General features: G+C 46.2%; 2 protein-coding genes across 3 annotated transcripts; one reads left to right on the top strand and one right to left on the bottom strand.

Moving 5' to 3' along the window:
- Window positions 1-1,045: 1,045 nt before the first annotated feature.
- LOC307245350 (parvalbumin, thymic-like) lies at window positions 1,046-2,024 on the bottom strand (the record flags this gene model as incomplete). Its single annotated transcript, XM_080020880.1, has 4 exons — window positions 1,046-1,074; window positions 1,488-1,597; window positions 1,711-1,843; window positions 1,964-2,024. The coding sequence occupies 4 exons, from the start codon at window positions 2,022-2,024 to the stop codon at window positions 1,046-1,048; spliced, it is 333 nt and encodes a 110-aa protein (XP_079877006.1).
- Window positions 2,025-5,769: 3,745 nt separating this feature from the next.
- On the top strand, window positions 5,770-18,953 carry LOC307245427 (uncharacterized protein). Of its 2 annotated transcripts, none has more exons than XM_080020996.1 (5): window positions 5,770-6,014; window positions 14,680-14,753; window positions 14,957-15,062; window positions 17,259-17,919; window positions 18,100-18,953. In XM_080020996.1, exons 2-5 carry the CDS (start codon window positions 14,738-14,740, stop codon window positions 18,211-18,213), a joined length of 897 nt encoding a protein of 298 aa, XP_079877122.1. In that variant the 5' UTR covers window positions 5,770-6,014; window positions 14,680-14,737; the 3' UTR covers window positions 18,214-18,953. The 2 variants fall into 2 exon arrangements, with proteins under 2 accessions (XP_079877122.1, XP_079877123.1); XM_080020997.1 differs by lacking the exon at window positions 5,770-6,014 and adding an exon at window positions 14,320-14,348.
- Window positions 18,954-20,598: the final 1,645 nt, after the last annotated feature.

Below are 20,598 nucleotides of genomic sequence, written 5' to 3'. Positions count from 1 at the left end.
ATAGTTTTAGGAAAAAATGTGTCTAGTTGTCAAATTGCTCTATTTTTATCTTTTCAGCATGGGGGGGATGCAATCCTTTTACTAAACGCAAGAGGGACATTTTTTTCTGGTCCCTCATTGGCATGTAAACTGCAAATTGACAGCTATGCATTTGCTCTGTAAAACGATTCCCTAAGTGACACGTGGCACCTAAAGGGCCACGCTGTGATGGCCCAGACATATGGAGACGCACCAAGCTGCCACCACATAGCTCCTGGATTATATGGATTAGAGCAAAATGATGTGATATTCACCAGATATCTGCGCTTAAAAGTCCGCCCAGGCTGACCATTTCAATCACTGAGGCCCCCCCCCGAGACTTATTTTTATTTTATTTTTCTTTATTTCTCACATTTTTTCTTTCATTCTTTTTTCTTTCTTTCTTTATTGTAATTATTTATTTATTCACATATTAATCAAGTAATTTCTTTAGCTTATTATAGTGGTTTATAGTGGAATCTGTGCTCAAAAGTGTATCCAGGCTGATTATTTCATCATCCATGTCCCCTGAGATTTCTTTCTTTCTTTCTTTCTTTCTTTCTTTCTTTCTTTCTTTCTTTCTTACATTCTTTTCCCACTTTTTATTTATTTTGCCATCTCTCAAAGTGTTTTTTTAATTTACCTGCACAGGCCATAATAAAGCTATGGCAGTCTAGCAAACCCAGTCTCACATTTCGTCGTCTTCTTCTTTTTTTTTTTTTTTATTTATCCGCAAAGCAGTTCATTGAAGAAGCCATGCTCCAAATCTTTCCACCTAACCTCATGCCCGCCTTGATGAGGAAATTGTGAGGAAGAAGCACATTGTATGAATCCTATTTTACGACAGTCTTTTGATCAGGAAAACTCCCACAGCCAAGAGTTAAACCACAAAATAAGTTTATTGGAATCACTCAATGAATAACCGGATCAGTCCGTGTGATAGTTAGTAGGCTAGTATATATTCTATGAAACCATCAATCTTGACCCCGTCACCTCGCAGAAAACTCCTCCAGGACTGGAGTGTTTATTATGATGACTTGACCAAGGCGGAGAATTCTAAAAGAAAGAAAGAAAGAAAGAAATAATACATTTTAATTCAGCAATTTGGAGAACCACTTAAAAATACTCAAGCGTAATTCTCTGGCCATGACACTTGACAGCCTCCGCTAAGTGACTGCTGTTGCTGTAGGGCCGTAGCTATGGAAACCAGGACAAACAATGTGAATGACTTTTACAAAGCCTATTCGACTAACCCATTGTAAGGATAGGTATCAACTTTATTTTACATAAAAACAGTTGAAAAAGACTTCTCTTCTATGTCCGTTTTTTTTTTGTATTTCCTATTAACCCTAACCTACCTCTACTCCTATCCCTAACAAATAACAAGCCTTGGCACACAAGATTGAGAGTATCGGCGTCCTGATATCAAGAATCAAGTTTGACATCCTTTGGTCGACGCCAGAGGTTACCTTCCCAGCCGATCTTCCCGTCGCCGTCTGAGTCCCCGGCCAGGAGGAAAGCTCTGGTCTCGGCCGCGGTCAGGGGCCTCGCGCCCTTGGAGAAGTTCTGAAGGAACAGCCTGTGGGGGAGGTCGGAGAGAAGCAGCCGCAAATGGAAAAAAACGACGTCAGGTGAAAAGCACCCTATGGAATCAACAGAAAGATGACTTTTACAATTTAGCCTAGACTCAACTGTAGCTCGTCTTGTTCTATGAAGCCGCTCTTGTCTTGGTCCAGGATCTTGAAAACCCTCTCGATCTCCGCCGGAGTCACCTTGGACAGGCCCACGGTTTTGAAAAACATCTTTGGACTGAAGGTGTCTTTTGCTGGGGGAAAAAAAAAAAAAGGCGGAAAACGTCCGACAATGCAAGAAAATGACTGTCAATCTGCACAAATTACTTATTACGTCATTGAATTCCACAAGAAATGCCTAATAAAAGCCTTACCTTTGCAAGCATTTATAGCAGAGGTGATATCAGATGCCGCCAGGAAGTCTGTAATTGCCATTTTTTCGGACGGAGGCTCTCACGACAGGCTGACGCTACGGGCTGGTGTCGTCCTGTGTGACTGCTGACGGTCAGGGGATGAGAGGAACCAGCCGAGATGGAGAATGGGTTAATCTCCAGTGTCAGAAACCACCAGTGTCCTCCTGTCCCTGTCACCCGCACCTGACCTCCCCAAACCACTTACCTTTTAGTATGTCTGTGAGTGTGTGTGTGTATGCGCGTGTGATTGTGTTTGATGCATGTTCATTTTGTTGCAAACACATGCAAAATGTAACATTGCACTAATTTGTACTTCTATTTTCACTTCTATTTTCTACCGTATTTTGACCGTGGTGAGTCTAACTCAGAATCCGAATCTGAGTGGTGTTTTTTTTTCGTTTTTGTTTATTTTGCCAAATACACTTTTATGTACAAGAAATTTGTCGTGATACGGATCGGTGCATTGCTGAACAGACAATTGGCATAAAAGGCTTAGTGGTCTTAAACAATGTGAACACGAATAGCTGAGTGTACAGAAATTGCCAGACTTACAAAGAAAATAGCCAAATATGGCAATTATTATTATTATTGCAATGTCTACAGTGTCAGTGATTATTATCTCAATACTGATGCTTTTTTCGCATCATCCTGGATGCTGGAAACCAATGACGTGTCCCCTTCCTGTTTCCATCTTGGTTTTGGGGAAGTTTTTTTCTTCTTGCCGCTCAAACGCATGAAGTCCCATCCTATCTTTAGAGACGGCAGCCCGCCATGTTGTCTACGGGTTTATAGAAACACAGAGCCGGACGGACATTTAAAAAAATATTTAGACCGATTATTTAGACATTCCACATATTTTTAAATAAACACCTCGGAGTATTTGCAAATAAACAGGAGAAATATTTGTAAATGAACAGCCGGAAGCTGGGGCTATTTGTGGTCATTCTGCATTTCAGGTTGAAAAATACAAACAGTGACCGCGACTTCCAGCACCTTCCCGCTCATCCAACACTTTCCCCGACCCCTGAGGGTTTCCTCAGGCTGTAATCATCCTGTTATTCTGACGCCTCTCTCTCTCCGTGAGAGTCTAACCCACACGTTCAATCGTTGAAAGATACAAGAAATGATGCATCCATAATGGATTGGTTCCTATCATACAGTGACCACCTATGTAAACCTTCACTTTCCACAGTGGGGAAGAGTTTCCACCTTAAAATTTGTACCCCCGCTTTGTATTATCTTTTTGAGTCTTGTTTAATTTTTATTTTATTTTATTTATATTACTCTATACACTAAGTGCATTGTGTTTTAGGAATGAGTTGGTTTCAGTTAGTTAGTTGGGTTTTTATTTTATTTTATTGATGTTACTCTATACACTAAGTGCATTGCTTTTTAGGAATGAGTTAGTTTCAGTTAGTTAGTTGGGTTTTTATTTTATTTTATTGATGTTACTCTATACACTAAGTGCATTGCTTTTTAGGAATGAGTTAGTTTCAGTTAGTTAGTTGGGTTTTTATTTTATTTTATTTATATTACTCTATACACTAAGTGCATTACGTTTTAGGAATGAGTTAGTTTCAGTTAGTTAGTTGGGTAGAAATTAGGTTAGCTATAATGTTCGGTTTAGTAACTATTGTGCATAATCTCTGGGTGCGTTGCAAAGACATTTCACTGCATACTGTATATGTATGAACGTATGTATATGTATGTGTATGTGACAAATAAACGTCTTGAATCTTGAATCTATGTTTAAAGCAGTCTTTTGACAAGTCCCTTAGAGAAGGCGGAACATAACCGTCATGAATCCTCCCCCATCTCCCAGTATTTGCATTTGTTTTCATGTTTTATTTTCATCCGGTCGTTCTCTCGTGCCATTCCATTAACCTCCATGTCATTTCAGATCTGCCCACTCCATTTTGCCTTTCTGTCACTCTTTTTTTCCTTCACCTGGTTTCCCCCGCCTGCAGCTCATTCCCCGCTTTAGTCCCTCAGTATAAATACCAGTCCACTTCCCTTTGTTCTCTACCAAACTGTCTCTTGCATTGAGCTTTCCTGCACTACTACCTGTTTCCTGCACCTTCGGTCAGAACCTCTGCCTGATTCCCTGGTCTCTGATTCGCTGCCGATTTCCCTGGATCCTTATTCTCTGCCTGTTCCTTACCGGATAAGTTTGCCTTTCTCTGACTGATTTCCTGAATGTTTTTTTGGAAAAAGCTTTGTGGACTTTGACTTCTTTCCAGATTGTTTTGGTGTTGTGCTTATGGGTTTACATCCGTTCTGAGCGTAACAATGACGTCTTTACTGCGATCAGCCACAACATTAAAACCACCTTTAATAACCACTAATATTGTGTAGCTTCCTCTCGTGCGGCCAAAACAGCTCTGACCCAGGCTCCACAAGACCTTTGAAGGTGTCCTGTGGTATCCGGCACCAAGACGTTAGCAGCAGATCCTTTAAGGCCTGTAAGTTGTGAGGTGGGGCCTCCGTGGATCAGGCTTGTTGTTCCAGCACATCCCACAGATGCTGGATCGAATCGGACCCTAATCGGCCATCCACATGATGTAGAAGAAAACATGATTCATCAGACCAAGCCACCTTCTTCCATTGCTCCATGGTCCAGTTCTGACACACATAGGCCCATTGTAGGTGCTTTCGGCGGTGGACAGGGGTCAGCCTGCGCACTCTGACCGGGCTGTGGCTACACAGCCCCATACACAGCAAGCTGTGATGCACTGTGTGTTCTGACACCTTTCTATCAGCATTAATTTTTTCAGCCATTTGTGCTACAGTAGCTCTTCTGTGGGATTGGACAATGAGCCCATGGGCGCCCATGACCCTGTCGCCGGTTTACCAGTTGTCCTTCCTTGGACCACTTTTGGTCCGGGAACACCCCACAAGACCTGCCGTTTTGGAGATGCAGCCGTAGAGGCAGTCGTCTAACCATCACAATTTGCCCCTTGTCAAAGTCGCTCGGATCTGTAGGTTTGCCCATTTTTCCTGCCTCCAACACATCAACTTCAAGAACTGACTGTTCACTTGCTGCCTAATATATCCCACCCTGTGACAGGTGCCATTGGAACGAGATGAGCAATGTTATTCATTTCACCTGTCAGTGGTTTTAATGTTGTGGCTTATACTGTAAATCTATGAGAGAGACGACAAATCTTTTCTCTGTCACATGCTCATTGAGCGTGCTGGAACAGATGGCGTCCAGATGGGGTCCAGGAAATGTGTAATGGCTACTTGGCAAAGGGACGGCGATTCAAACACGCTGCCCGTTTCTTCATTTGGATTTTGGATCGTCATGCGGCTGACTTTCAGGAGGCCTTCTACTGCGTGACATCCAACGGCATTGGACGAGTGTTTCATTGACGGGCCGCTGACTGGATGATCTGGGTTTCTGCCAGGCGGCACCTTCGGGTCCCCCGGATGGGAGCCGTGCGGACGGGAACCGGCCTTCCTCAGGATGGACCACAGCTGGGGGGGTGGGGGGGTGGGGGGGGCGGTGGAGGGACAGAGCAGGGCTTGGTGCATGACAAAAACATCCTCCGTGACCCCCTTGCCATGGCCCTTTTCCACGCTTCAAAACTTGTTTTCAGGAAGGCCAGACTTCCTGTGTGATGGAGGAGGAGGCGCACTGCATAGAGAGGAAAGGGACCATGGTGGTAAAGAAAGGCTAGCAAAGAGAGAGGGAGCGAGGGAGAGAGACCATTTAGGTATGGGCGGGGGTGGCTCAGATCACAGATTGTGGGGACGTTTTTGGTCAAATTGCTGTCTTTTCAAAACACAACAGCGGCTTGACCCCCCCGTCACCAGCGGAGGCTAGAGGACAAGATGTCGCCTTGTTGAGCAGATTAATCATGGTATCGTGTTTTGTGGCTGGAGAGGAGAATGTATTTTCATATCCGCTCAGCAGTCGTTAGAGCGGCCGCTGAGATATGGAATAAAATCTGTGAGATATTACGTGGGAACTACATGCTGAAACATGGTCTTTGAAAGGAAGCCAAGAGAGGTAGGTTTCACAGGTAGGTCATCTCATTGCTGTTCAGAATCGGGCATTTTCAATGTTGTCTCATTGGCGCTTCAATTGTTGTCTCACAGGCAGCTATTTTGAAAATCTGAAGTACATTTTTAACAGCTTCACAACCATTTGGCCAGTGTAACAGAATGGTTATTCATATCCAACACGCGGCAACATCACAATGCTGTTTTTATTGTAAATCTGTGACACATCCAGGCTTGAACTGCTATGATAGGGCTAAACCTTGAATTTACTTTTAATTAAAGCGGTAATCCGTAAGATTATTTTGTTAAAATTTTCTTGGCTGACATTATTCAAAGGAACAGGCATTCTAAGTCTTCGTCGTACTCATGCTCTCCTTCCTTACGTTGTTTCCCTTGTTGGTGGCGGAGTCAGCCTTTCCTGGCAAGAACCCAACAATTGGACAGAAAAGCTGAATTTGACCACGTTAGAGTGAAGATGAGGATAATCCTGGTTGAAGTATTAGATCATAGAAATATTGAAATATAGATCAATATTGCAGTTTCGAACAGAATTGTAGGACTTGCAGCGTAATCCACCAAACATGGATTTCCACTTTAAAAGCGATATGTTATATAATATACTGTATATGATACAGGTCCTTCTCACTGAACAACCTACCTGTTTAATGACCATTCGGACTTATGACCAGCTCTCTGACCAGTCTGAATTGTACGTTGCATATAATACCACGGCATCTCAGCGTCAAGCATCACCCTTCATACACTATATACACAATATATACTATATACACTGTATACATCTCATCTCATCACCGTTCTCAGTCTCGTTCCCACAGTCTAGCGGTCACAATGGCCACGCCCCCTTACCGTGAAATAACACAGGTCCTCGCTTATCGACCAATTCGCTTAACGACCTGGTTGTAGGAACGGTACTCGTTCGTTGAGTGAGGAGTACCTGTATATCGATATTGCGATATGAATATGTCATATGGGATGCTTATAACGATTCTTCGCGTGTATTTAATGAATGTCATAATAATATACATACTATTATGACATTAAGTAAAAAGAAATCATTTTATTTACTCGCCTCCACTGAGTTTACCCATCGCTGCTGCTATTCAAAAAATTAAAATTAAAATTAGTTGCTGACAAACCAACCTCTTAAAAATACATTGAATGTCTATTGGTGCAAGTGCACTGTTATACCAGCTAACAATCTGAGCAGGAGAGCACACACTCTCATCAATCATAATGTCAACAGGTTATTATCTTTAATATAGTCAGCATGCTTTATAATCACTCTAAGCATTGCTATGATGGTTTAAACATTTGGCCCCAGATAGAGAGAGACAGCGACAGAGACAGACAGGGACAGAGACAGAGACGGAGAGAGAGACAGAGACAGAGACAGAGACAGAGACAGAGACAGGCAGGGACAGAGACAGAGACAGAGACAGAGAGTGAGACGGAGACGGAGAAGGAGACGGAGACGGAGAATGAGAGTGAGAGTTGGGGGGTGGAGGGCCGGAGGGACACCCTGTCTACTCGTAAGCATTCACCTCTGAGTGATCGCTCTTCTTGTTTTTTTTCATGGGCTCATTTTCACCCTTGTCTATTTCCATCGGACCAGCTGTGGAGCAGGCATGCCAGAGACACTCCAATACATGGGAGAGCCTTCCCCCTCCTACACCCCCCTGCCCCCCCCCCCTCCCCCAACTGTTTAATCCTATTCGGTTTAGCCACCGTTTTGGCATCGATCATTCAAGCCTGAATGCGTATTATATGGGGTAAATTCATGTACATATAAGGCATGTGTGTACATATACGGGTGTATATGTATGGGTGTACACGCATACATATACAGAATCAGAATTTGTTCATTGGGCCAAGTACAATTTGATGTATATTTCTGTACATTCAAATAATAATAATAGTAATCATTATCATAAGAATCATAATAATAGTCCATATGTTGTTCAGTTACTGTGTTTAGTTCACCACGACTTTCCCCCCGCCATCCTCCTAATGGAGCTAGAAGATTGGATGATCCCTGTCTCTATGTGTTAATCCCACCTTAATTAGTGCCGGGGGACCCTCGTGGCACACTACCCGCTCCCCGCCCATGACATCACATGGGCACACTCATTTACACACACTCTCAGACACACACATTCCTGGGCACACAGTTCCCGAACCACAGACACACACACAGACACACACACACACACACACACACACACACACACACACACACACACACACACACACACACACACACACGGGAGAGCTCCCCCTCGCACACACTGCTACTGTGACCTCATTCAGGCACCTGTTGCACAATGTTCCCCAGGAGGGCCCCCCCAAATAATTGTTGACCAGCTTTCCCTCTTGTTCTTCACACAATAGGGGCCCTGACCCCGAGGATCTGTCAACAAACTCAAAGGAGCGTTTTTAGTTGCTGTCTATCTGTTTATCTATCAGCCTCGTCTTTGGCCGCTTTCGCCCTAATGGAAAATTTTAACTGGCGCTATCATTCTCTCCTTTTGGCTTCTTCCCATCAAGTTAAATGTTAGCTTATCTGATCTTAAAATCTTTTTACGAATATGTTTACAGATATTTGGTGAAAGCCTTATGTCGGCCACGACTTGAGCTTAGTATTTATTACGTTAAGACTGTGGATTTTAAGACTGAGATCAATCTATCTATAATAAAGATCAGAACTTCTCCTCTTACACTCAAAAGCCCTTATGAGCTGAATATCGCCCCCCAAAAAAATACTGTGGGACCGAAGCAGGGCCCCCTGTATAGCAACAGGACGCAACTGATGTGGTCCCTACAGCAACAGGGGGTGGGGCGAGGGACTCCCTTGTCCCTCCCCAACGGGAAGAAGAGACCGGTGGAGGGTGGTGTTGGGGGGAAGTCGGAGGTATGTGTTGCGGCCAATAGGGATTTATTGGCCAGGGGGATGTAACCTTCCAAACCGAGCAGCCGATGGCCGATTGCTGCCCCTGATTGAAACTTTTCCAAACCAAAGGCCATGTCACATCATCACCGTTCTTTATAAAGTATAAAATAAAAGAAATTCAAAAATTTTAGGGGGGGGGGGGTGAGGCTTGTTTTGACTAGACTTGTTCCCATTCTGCCTCTGCTGTACTGTATGGTAGCCTGATACACCCCTGGGTTTCAGTTAGTCTTCGGTGGCGGCCGTATCCCCAAATATATGCTCCCTGTTAGACAACACATATGTGTTGTCTAACAGGGAGCCTGTGGGGATTATCTGCATTAATGCACCTGTTTTATCAAATCTTGGCTGTTCTACCGACTTGGGATTAAACTCCAGTCCTCTGACTTCTACAGGTTGACAGATGACCTATATGTGTGTGTGTGTGTGTGTGTGTGTGTGTGTGTGTGTGTGTGTCTGTGTGTGTGTGTGTGTGTGTGTGTGTGTGTGTGGGTGTGCGTGCGTGTGTGTGTGTGTGTCCAGGTCAGGGGTAACAGCCGTCCATCAGCCACCGGACGCCGCCAGCATATTTTCTCTGTACGTGTGGGTGTGTGTGTGTGTGTGTGTGTGTGTGTGTGTGTGCGTGTGTGTGTGTGTGTGTGTGCGTGCGTGTGTGTGTGTGTGTGTGTGGCGATTCTGCGTTAGACCCACGTCATGGCTGAAATGTCATTTTCTGCTCCACTAAGCTGCTCCCCTGATTTGGTTGCGGGACAGGCTGTACGCAATTGCTGTCTTAGGCAGCCCATCGGGAAAAAATCCAATGTTTAAATGGCGAAACGCACAAACGGACGCGTGGCTCCAGACATCCAAACCCACTGTGTATGTGTGTGTGTGTGTGTTTGTCAGTTAGAGAGATAACTAAATGGAATGAAGGAGAGAGAGAGAGAGAGAGAGAGAGAGAGAGATTCTATTTGGCCTCGCCCTACATGCCTGTGTGTTCAAACAGTGGGATTGATCCAGTCATACAGTTGCCACTACTATCTTGGCATGGCCCGACCGCCGTTAATTTTAATGCCCGTGACACAGCATTTAGCAAAATGTAATTAGACATCCACGCATGCCCATAGAAGGCTTAGCTCCCCACGCCTGTTGAGCCTGAGAAACACATCAATCATGAAACACGAGAGGTGTTGCTCGCGTCCCCTGGTGGCGGCGCACTGCAATGACACCTGAGAGAAAATCAGAACAGTGTGTAGGAATGACCACTATCCACCACATCCTGGTGGAACCCGTCTTGAATGTCAAATCTTGTCATTATTATTATTTTTTCTGACGTGCTACATTCATACCTGTATTTATTAATTTATTTTTGAAGGCACCGTCAGCGTCGCATTGGATTGGATCGGTTTGGATCAATTCAGTGTGTCAACACAACGCCTCTCTCTTTTAGGGTTAGGGTTGGAGTGGACTGAATGACAGAATGAAATTTGGCCTGAATGATTTAAAATGCTGAACGGCGTCCTTTACTGAGTTACTTTTGGCTCTATGAGGCTGTTCCGTGTGCATGCGTGTGTGAGAAGACAACTCCATTTCTCCTTACATGGATGTGCGATTCTTAAGTCTTTCTGTCGTTTCTCCGTGGGTGCCGATCAGCACATGCGTGTTTTTTTTCCCGCTCCTCTCGGTGTCTTGTTCTTCAGAATGTCAGAATGTCCGGGTGGGGGGGACGGGATATTTATGTCGGTGAACCCAACTCCGTGCTTGTAAAATAACTCCTTCTATACGGTGCTACTGTATACTGTAATGTGTTCCCTGTAAGGAGCACCGGGAAATCCATAAAGATAGTGTAGCAGGTTCACACACCCATATGGATTTGATCATTTTTTGGGGGGGACTTTCTTTCGAACGTACTCTTACACGCGTTGCCCTGTTCCCACTGACTTTTCCCGCTTTCAAGCATGTACACACACACACACACACGCACGCACACACACACACACACACACACACACACACACACACACACACACACACACACACACACACACTCTCTTTGCCCAATAAGGCGACGCCATTGGCACCGCTTTTGCTCGCTCAGAAGGGGCAGCGCTCTCGGATCCGGGCTCCAGCAGGTGGACTCCTGTCAGCGGGGGCTCATTAATCCCCCTCCCCCCTCCAACAGCTGACCAGACAGGGGACCAGGAGACCGGCCATGTTGCTCCACGAGGCTTAACTTTCCACACTACGACTGTGCCACTTCAAATGGTCATTCTTTTAGCATTGGGGCTGGATTTGATGCCCTGTGTGTTCTGCGATGCTCTGGGTCTCTGGTGTTTTTTCGCCGAACGGTGCGAATTTGTACACGACAGTGACACATTTACCACTCAAGGTGTTGCTATTTCCGTGTGTCGTTTCATCCCTGACAAACCACCGACCCACCCACCCACACACACACACGCACACGCACACACACACACACACACACACACACACACACACACACACACACACACACACACACACACACACCTCCTCTCTGCACATTGGGGACCATGCCGTGTCCAAATAAAGGCCAGGACCAGCGTCTGACTTGGGTGTTTCATTTTGAAAATATTACCCAGAATGCTTTGCTGGACCTCCACTCCACTCCCTCTGCCTTGGCCTGGTGAGCAGCTTGGTGAGACAACAGGCCCTCCCCGGGTTGCGGTGCAGCGCTCGGGCGACTGTGTGTGTGTGTGTGTGTGTGTGTGTGTGTGTGTGTGTGTGTGTGTGTGTGTGTTTTGCGTGCTCAGGCTAAACCCAGTGATCTCCAATTACCCTCCTCTCACGGATTGTTTGGTGTCACTTGCTGTCTAGCGGGTGGATATGATGATTCTGCCCCCGTGGTGTAAAAGGATAGTGAGGCGGCTTTTTCGGTGTGGGCCGTGTCTTACAACTTATTCGAATTAGCCATTTGTAGCTGTAAGGGTCCCAAGTTAATTAACTGGCAAAATAAAGCTGGCCCCACGTCAACACTCCTGCTCTACACACACCCACACACACACACACACACACACACACACACATACGCACACATTTCCCTCCCTCTTATGTTCCGTCATTGGCCCATCCCACCACAGCCTCCACAAGGTAAAGCATCCCTGAGTGCTGCGGTGCATTGTGGGATTGATTCGTGACTCTGGGGTGTCATCCGTAATGCAGGGGCACGTGGAGCGTGCGTGTAGCAGTGCCGGAACCCTGGTTGGCCAGCCCATCGGCCGGATGGGTCAGCGGGACCTTCCGATTGGCTGCCTGGCTCATTTGGCTGGTGTCGTGGGATTTCGGGAGAGGATGAAGCATCGTTGAAATGACATGACAGAGTCAAAATAGCAATCTCGCAAAATGAAAGTTATTTACAAGCACGCCTGGGAAAAACATGCAAGATCTTGTCCGGAGCCGGAGGGGAGGTGGGCGGGGGACGTGGAGGTTTGTTGATATATCGGACGATGAGGAACATATGATGAGGGTTACATACATCATTGCGAAAGAGAATGTAACAGACTCATGTCCTTTTTCTGACAGTGAGACGGCCTTCCAGTCTGCGGCCGTATCGTATCCCTCCTATGTACTGCTAAGGGCAGTGGAAAAGGAGACGAGTGAGCGCTGTACTGTAAGCAGTAACGGTGCCCTGCCTGACCTGGACGGGGCCTCGGGGTGATGGCCAGGAGACATCGTGCCTCCGGAGCAGAGGGAGGACAGCGCATGCGGGGGGGCAAAGGAAGGAATGAAGGGGCATAATTAAGAACGAGAGAATGTGAGCGGGCCAGAGGGAGAGAGCGAGAGAGTATTGATTGAAGGGGGAACGGAAAAAACGAGTATCGATTCAACAAAGTGAAGGAGGAAGAGAAAATGGGCGACATTTAAGTCAATCCAAGAAACCCGATCGCAGCCCCCTCCCTTTCTGGATGGAAGGACCATCTGCCGCCCTCATCCCCTCTATTTTTACCGCTTACCTCTACCGTCATCCCGACCGCTTTTCACCGATTGGTGGGTTTCATAGAGATGGACTGAATGGTGAAGCGGTCGCTTCCTGAGAACAATATCCTGATGCTGCCTGGGTGTGGCTTACAGAACTCCAGCATCAGTGATTTTGTTGTCAGGGGGACGACACATGTCAGCAAGAACACCCTTGCAATAAGCGCTGTAATTGTTATCATTATTATTATTATTAGTGCTGGTGGTAGTGGTAGAATAGTAGTCGTAGTACTGGTAGTAGTAGTAGTGGTGGTAGTAGTGATGGAGTGGAAGTAGCAGTAGTAACAGTCTTAGTAGCAGCCGTCTTAGTAGTAGTAGTAGTAGTAGTACAGCACGAGTAGTATCAGTAGTAGAAGTAGTTTTAGTAGTAGAGCAGTATTAGTGGTAATAGTAGTAGTGCAGTAGTAGAGCAGTGGTAGTAGTAGTAGTAGTCGAGCAGTAGTAGAGCGGTAGTACTGTAGCAGCAGCAAAAGTAATAGCAGTCGTCTTGGTAGTAGTCATAGTAGTAAAAGTAGCGCTTTAGTAGTAGAAATAGTAGTTTTAGTTGTAGTAGTAGTTGGGCAGCAGTAGTAGCAGCTGTAGTACTCATAGTAGCAGTCGTCTTAGTAGTAGTAGTAGAGCAGTAGTATTAGCAGTAGTAACAATAGTTGTCATAGTAGCAGGAGTAGTGGTAGTAATAGTTGCCGTGTCATCATTATCCACAAAGTATGGATATGACCTCCTGATAAGTAATTAAATATGGCACATTTAATTCCACAAGTCATTTAAAGTTATTAAAATGCAGAGCATCAAATAAAGCCCCTCGAAATCCAGTCCAGCGTGTAGTTGGACTGGATTTTAATTCTCCGGTGTCTGCTATCCCACTAAAAACCACCACGTGGCGCTATATCTCTATAACACCCATGTAATTAAAGAGCCGGATGGATGGTTTATTTTATTATTTATACTTGTCTATTATTGTCTACTATTATGAATGTTATTATTATGATGATGATGTTTATTATTACTATTTATTTATTTATTTATTTATTTTATTATTTTATTATCGTTATTATTATTGTTGTTGTTTTTATTGTTATTAGTAGTAGTAATAGGGGTTTTAGAAGTTGTAGTAGCAGTAATGTCGCTCGTTGCTATAGTGATAGCAGTATCAGTTGTGTCATCATCTACAAAGCACAGCGTTGGTATTGTTCATATTTTCATTGACAGCCCATCGACCCGAGAAGTCAATTGTCGGGAGTCTGCTATCCCAGTCAGTACCACCAGGCGTCGCTATACTTACTTTCCATAGCTCTCTGACGTCCATGAAAATGAAAACGCAGGCTCACCTTGCTCAACCTTTTCAGACGCATACAAAAACACTCAAGCTGCTGTGACGCATATGTAGGAGTTTAAAGCTATAACTATAATCAAGACCTATCTATCTATATGACTATCACTGTATACTGCATATATGTATGCAACTTCTCAGTAAAGTGTGTTATTATCATAGATATGGTATTGATTGGACGCCCTCCTCCCTGCCGGGAACGTGTACGTGATCTCTTTGTCCTTTCTCTGTCCTCACATTTGTTCTCATCTTCCTCTCTCTCTCTCTCTCTCTCTCTCGCTCTCTCTCTCTCTCTCCATCCCTCCCTCCCTCTCTCTCGCTCTGTCTCTTCCTCTCTCTCTCTCCCTCCCTCCCTCCCTCCCTCTCGCTCTCCCTCTCTCTCAGTGTGACTCCAGCATCTTTGCTGCTGTGAGCCCCCCGAGCTGCAGTAACCGCCTATGGAATGAATGGGGCACAGGGTAATGTCCCGTCATCCATTTCTCCATATCTCTAACTCATCGTCACGCTGTTAATGCAACCACCACCTCTGGAGGGATGTGAAACGTTGCGACACAAAAATCGACAGAGCCTCATGATGCGGCATGACTGTGTATATCACTCTGTCATGTTCCTCTCTCTCTCTCTCTCTCTCTCTCTCTCCCTCTCTTCTCTCTGTTTTCAGAGGTTGACTACTCCAGGGGTGGAGCCTGCTTGGTCCTTTCATGGGACGGACCTCAAAAACACTGGTCGTCCGACAAGGGGTGTGGCCGCAGTGGCGTCAGAAAGAGGTAAGGTCGTTTTTTTCCTATCAATCCGATCAGCGCGCTTGGATGAGTCTGCAGGCACACAGAAGCTCTGTAAATGTTGTTTACAGTTTTTTGAGGGGTGGGAGTGGTGGCAGACAGTAGACCCCCGTAGCTGTTATGGAGAGGTCTGGAGGGTTTGCTTAAGGAGGGTCCCCTGCTCCAGCCCTCATACATCACATTGAAGTGGAAATGCAGTTGATAAAGGAGGTGGATTGGAGTTCTCAGCCTACTCTACCCGATGTGTGTGTGTGTGTGTGTGTGTGTGTGTGTGTGTGTGTGTGTGTGTGTGTGTGTGTGTGTGTGTGTGTGTGTGTGTGTGTATGGTTTAAAGGATAAAAACGGTAACCATAAGTCTCTATGTGCTCTCTTGTGCATGTCCATGTGCATGCCCGTGTGTGTGTGTGTGTGTGTGTGTGTGTGTGTGTGTGTGTGTGTGTGTGTGTGTGTGTGTGTGTGTGTGTGTGTGTGTGTCTGTGTGTGTGTGTGTCTGTGTGTGTGTGTGTGTGGCCGCTTAAATCCTTTACGTCACAGTGCGAGTGAGTCAGCTCCAGTCTTCCTGTCCTGAGTCACTCCATCACCAGTTGCTTGGATACGACAGAGTGGGGAAAGTTTCCTATTGCGTCTTTGCATCCGCCGACATGGAGGGACTCCCATATTTATTCAGACTACAGACTGAGTGCCCAATAGAAAGTAATGTGTGTGTGTGTGTGTGTGTGTGTGTGTGTGGGTGTGTGTGTGTGGGTGCGTGTGTGAGTTGTATGCCCCTGCATGTGGATGTGACCGTGACCGTGTGTATCTTGGCAGGCTCCGAGGGGTATCAGTGTGCATCGGGTGGTGTGTATATGCATGAGTGTGTGTGTGTGTGTGTGTGTGTGGGTGTGTGCGTGTGTGTGTGTGTGAGTGTGTGTGTGTGTGTGTGTGTTGTCCAGAGGACAAAGCTGACGAATCAGTTTTACTGCATCCTGTTGTTGAAGGAGAATGCAGCCTTTCTGTGTACAGTGGCTGATGGATCCGAAGTGACCCATTAAGATGCCTGAGAGAGAAAACGCACAAGAAGGTTTCAATGTGTGGGTTTGACACAAGAAGGTCACCGGTTTGAGTCCCTTTCATTAACCAGAAAAAAAAAAAGCCGATTGGATAAAGCTAAGTGCCCTACTGTCACGGTGCCATTGAGCGAGGCATCTACGTAGTTCACAATTGCCAAAAATAGATGTACGTCTCCTATATCTTGTCTTCGCTGGGCACCTGAATGTGGGGCTTGTGAATCCTTAACGTGGATGAGAAAACAAATGAACAGTGTGTCAATGAAATTAAGCCTTGCGCTGTAGCTGTGCGCTCACACCAGAAGCGATTTTATCGGCTTGTGGTCGCTCACTGGCCACGGAGCTGTTGCTGCCTTTCCTGCCCAACTCGCATGTGGGCGTTCCTGTTCGAACTCAGCGCTGAGTAGTCGCCATAACAACGTAAACAGATTTATGTGCACATAGTTGCATTCATCTATTTATATGTTGTTTGCTAATAGATTTATTACAGTACAGTCAAAAAAAAAACCCCTTATTTAAGGTTGTTATACTTGGCAGATTAACTTCTCAAAGAATATTTGCATGTGTTCTGACCATGTGATTTGTGCTGTATCACATCAGGTAATATTTTACGTGGAAAATGCTTTTAATCAAACTACAAGTTGCCACGTGAACTTAAGTTCGCCAGAGATCTAACAAATTCCTCGAACCTATATGTAGATGTACCTGGTGGAATGAATTCTGATTCTGATTCTGAACTTGAACTTTCACATTTTTACTTCAGTGCATGTGATAAACCTTACCCAACTACCTCCGAAAAATCCGGCCCGTCCGCGGTTTATTAGCGGAGGGGCACGGCCATTAAGTTGGCTCAACTTTCTCCCACCGCCGAGTCCCTGAGATCTCCGTCGCCGCCTTCGTCGAAACGAGCGACTTTAGGCCGCTTGGTCGCTGCGCGTCGCTTCTGCTGTGAGCGCAAGATAAGACTACCTGCTGTCACTCCATTCAAGAACTAAAATCTTGAAGCACATTGAGTCACTCTTGTCAGTAAGATGCTTCAGTTATGTTTCAAAGCCGTGCAGGTTCTCGGCTATAGGCCCCAAACGTTCGTTGCCGTAGAATGCCACTGAATCCCACGTAAAAACCTTTTGCGCAGGAACAACAAGCTCCAGTTCTGGATCTCCTCAAGTCTCAAGGCGAGCCGGGCCGACGGGGAACAGCGCCTCTTACCACGCGGGCATCCTCTCTTGGGACAAAGGGGGACCCGGTCGCAGTGGAACAGCCGCCAAGAGCAAAGCCGGGGGCCTCCACCGCTGTTCTTAACCGCCACCCCAAAAAAAACCCTTTCTTTTCCTGACGTATCGAACCCCATCTGCCAGCCAACAGCTGCTTCTCTGACATTGCTGGCGGCTACCTTGGACTTAGAATGGTTGACTGGGGCAACCTGGACACCACTTAAGAACCAGGACCTGATTGGTTGGATTGTAAGGGATACAAATGGAGCAACCCGGACCCAAGTTTTGGCAATGCCTGAGCCTCAGGTTTCTGTAATTCTGTACGATGGGGACTGCACCACTCTACCAGTGCTACTTCATAGCATGGACTACACAAGGGACTGCGAACTGACCGACAGCATCCTTGGTTACCGCGTAGCCGAAAACAGTGTTGAATCCTGTGATTTAAAAAAGTGTGAGGACATGACCACGGAAAATACCAAAACAAAGACACTTAAAACTGCCATGAAACCCGTTCGCGGTCGCAGGAAGAGGAAGTACGTGTCCTTCGGCGACGAGGTCACTGTCTATCTGTTTGATCAGGTAAGGTAAAACCACTCTGGGTTTTCAACAGACCACCGGCTGCAGCAGCATGGAAGTAAGACGGTTAATGTTAAGCGTTTGTCTCTTATAGGTTCAACGTGTCATTGTGATGGTTTCTCAACTTCGGAGTGCATTCAACGCTCTTAACCAAAAGCGTGACCTGTCTGTTCTCGATCCTAGGAGAGTCCCACCATGAGTCTGCAGAGCATCAACCCGCCTTCCAAATGGCCACCCAGAAGCTTTCCCCACGGCCTGCGAGATCCATCCTTGGATGATGGCAAAGTTTCAAATTAGTTCATTTACCGGCTAACGCAATTCCAACCTGGCCTTGTAACAAGATCAGGGCAGGGTTTCCACAGTCAATATAACAACGTTTGTCAAGCAGGGTGTTAAGCATTGTCTTAGCAGTTGCTCCTCACTAATTGTCTATTTGACTTTTGGGTTGTAGGCTTTGAGTGGGAGGATGATTTCTCAGCCCTGGACTTGGCTTTCGCAACCAAGAGGAACGGCCACCAGCGGATCACGCGCCCCGCCCCCGGTGCGCCGTCCCTATCTCGGCAGCGCTCCACGGCCTCGCCGACCCACGTGCCTCAGAGATACTTCGTATCTGCCTCCTGCCTCTTCCTCACCCATGTCACCGAATCAGATCTGGAGCCGTGAGGCACATTGCGCCGCAGAAAACATTAGGCACGCGCGCGCGCGCGCGCGCGCACACACACACACACACACACACACACACACACACACACACACACACACACACACCATCCAGATTAAGATGCGGATGTTGATAACACATTGGAAGCGAAGTGCCACGTTGCCGTCACCGTGGCACCGGAGTGACATCCAGACTTGTTTTTCTCTCCTCCGGACAGACAGCCCGCCTTGGTCTCATGGAAAAACTGACTAATCTCCCGCTATCCCCTCCTCTCTTGTCCTCCTCTCCTCCGCTCCCCAACCTGCCTCCTCTTTTATGATGACTCAGGGCTACTTTTTTTTTTTTTTTTTTTTCCACCCTTTCATACGGAGACAAAGCATCTGCCGGTCACGACGTCACAGGGCTCAGCGCGACGCTGCGTTTTGCCGTCGGCTCGGGATGGACGGGACGGATCAGCAGCCACGCCGGCGGGACAACACACAGTCCCGTAAGAATGCAGTGGGGCCCTTCTGGCCATGGACTCCTTCTGCACACCCCCTTCTCACCTCAATCTTAAATTACTGTCGGACAAGTTGGAGGAGGAAAGCAAGCGACGGGACTGCATGCTTGGATTTGTTGTTTGCCGATGTAAACTCAAGATACAGAACAAGTACATTTAGAAAGTACTATGAATTAAAGATATTGACTCAAAGAGAGAAGGCATCCGTCGTGATATGGAATTTGTTTCTGAGCTCAGTAGATTATCTTTTCAGTTACAGGTTCCGTGTGCCGTCACTGATGGCTTTTGGTGCTAAAATCAGTTCTTTGGTAATGCAAGAAGAAACGCCACATGGGAAAAATATCGGGAGTGATGTAAACCCGGTAACTCCACCAAGGCTCTACGTGGTCTTATCATCACTGATCATTTTGATTTGACGGTGGGAATCCATGAGGGAAGGGGAAAAGGGAGAGTTGGATCATAAAAAGAATTCAAAACGGCAAAACACTGGAGTCTGTGAAACCCTAAAAACACGACTGTCCATCCAGCTCAACGTTCCGACTGCAGAAACTGAATCACAACACCGAAAAAATTTGAATAATAATCAAATGGAAGACATCTCGTCAAAGGGGGAACCAGTTGTTGTTTTTTCTCCTCTCAAATAAAGCATACTTGTCAGTCCTCTGTTTGTCTGCCTGATTACTTGAGTGTACTCAGCCTGGACTTTATCGAAGACTGGAGCTAAACACACAGTGTGCTTAGGCCCCGGGGCCCATTGAGCAGGGGAAGGGGGGGGTCGACTAAACAAACTAAAAATAATGTTTCAACACTGCGAACAGTGGCAAGGTTTGGTTGATTAGATACAACGTACCTGAGAAGGAAAGAGAACCTGGAAGGACCTGTCCAACACACACACACACACACACACACACACACACACACACACACAAACTCAAGAACTAAACTCGCTCACTCTCTTTGTTTCTTTCAAATTCACACAGTTATACAAGCAAACATGAGCATGCATGCACACACACCCACTCACACCCACGCACCCACACTCACACACACACACACGCACACACACGCACACACACACACACACACACACACACACACACACACACACACACACACAAATCTGCCGTTCAAGGACACAAACCGTGCCAGTGCCAATTTGAGGGGTTTCTTGTGAGAGCTGGGAGTTGGACACCTGTGCATGAAAGTTGCTTTGTATACTTTTCCAACTGGAATGCAGATTTGGAATATGGACTTTTTTTTTGGGGGGGGGGGGGGAGGTGTGTAGGAGGGTGAACTGAGAAAATCTTCCCTTTACACACAGGGCTTTTTTTTTTGTTTGTTTTGTCTCTCATTCAATTAAGAAACAAAACAAACAAAACAAAAAAAAGCATCTGCAATAAAAAAAAACACAGTTATTTCGTTTCGTTTTTGTTTGGAGGAGCGGGGACGTGCAGCGGCGCGGCGATCGACCGAAACGACGGAGAGCTCCACCAAAACCTCCGTGACCCAACTAAGTCCCCGT

This window comes from Zeus faber (assembly GCF_960531495.2).
Source record: "Zeus faber genome assembly, chromosome: 20".
Classification (NCBI taxonomy): domain Eukaryota; kingdom Metazoa; phylum Chordata; class Actinopteri; order Zeiformes; family Zeidae; genus Zeus; species Zeus faber.
This window is presented reverse-complemented; position numbering and strand designations above follow the sequence as displayed.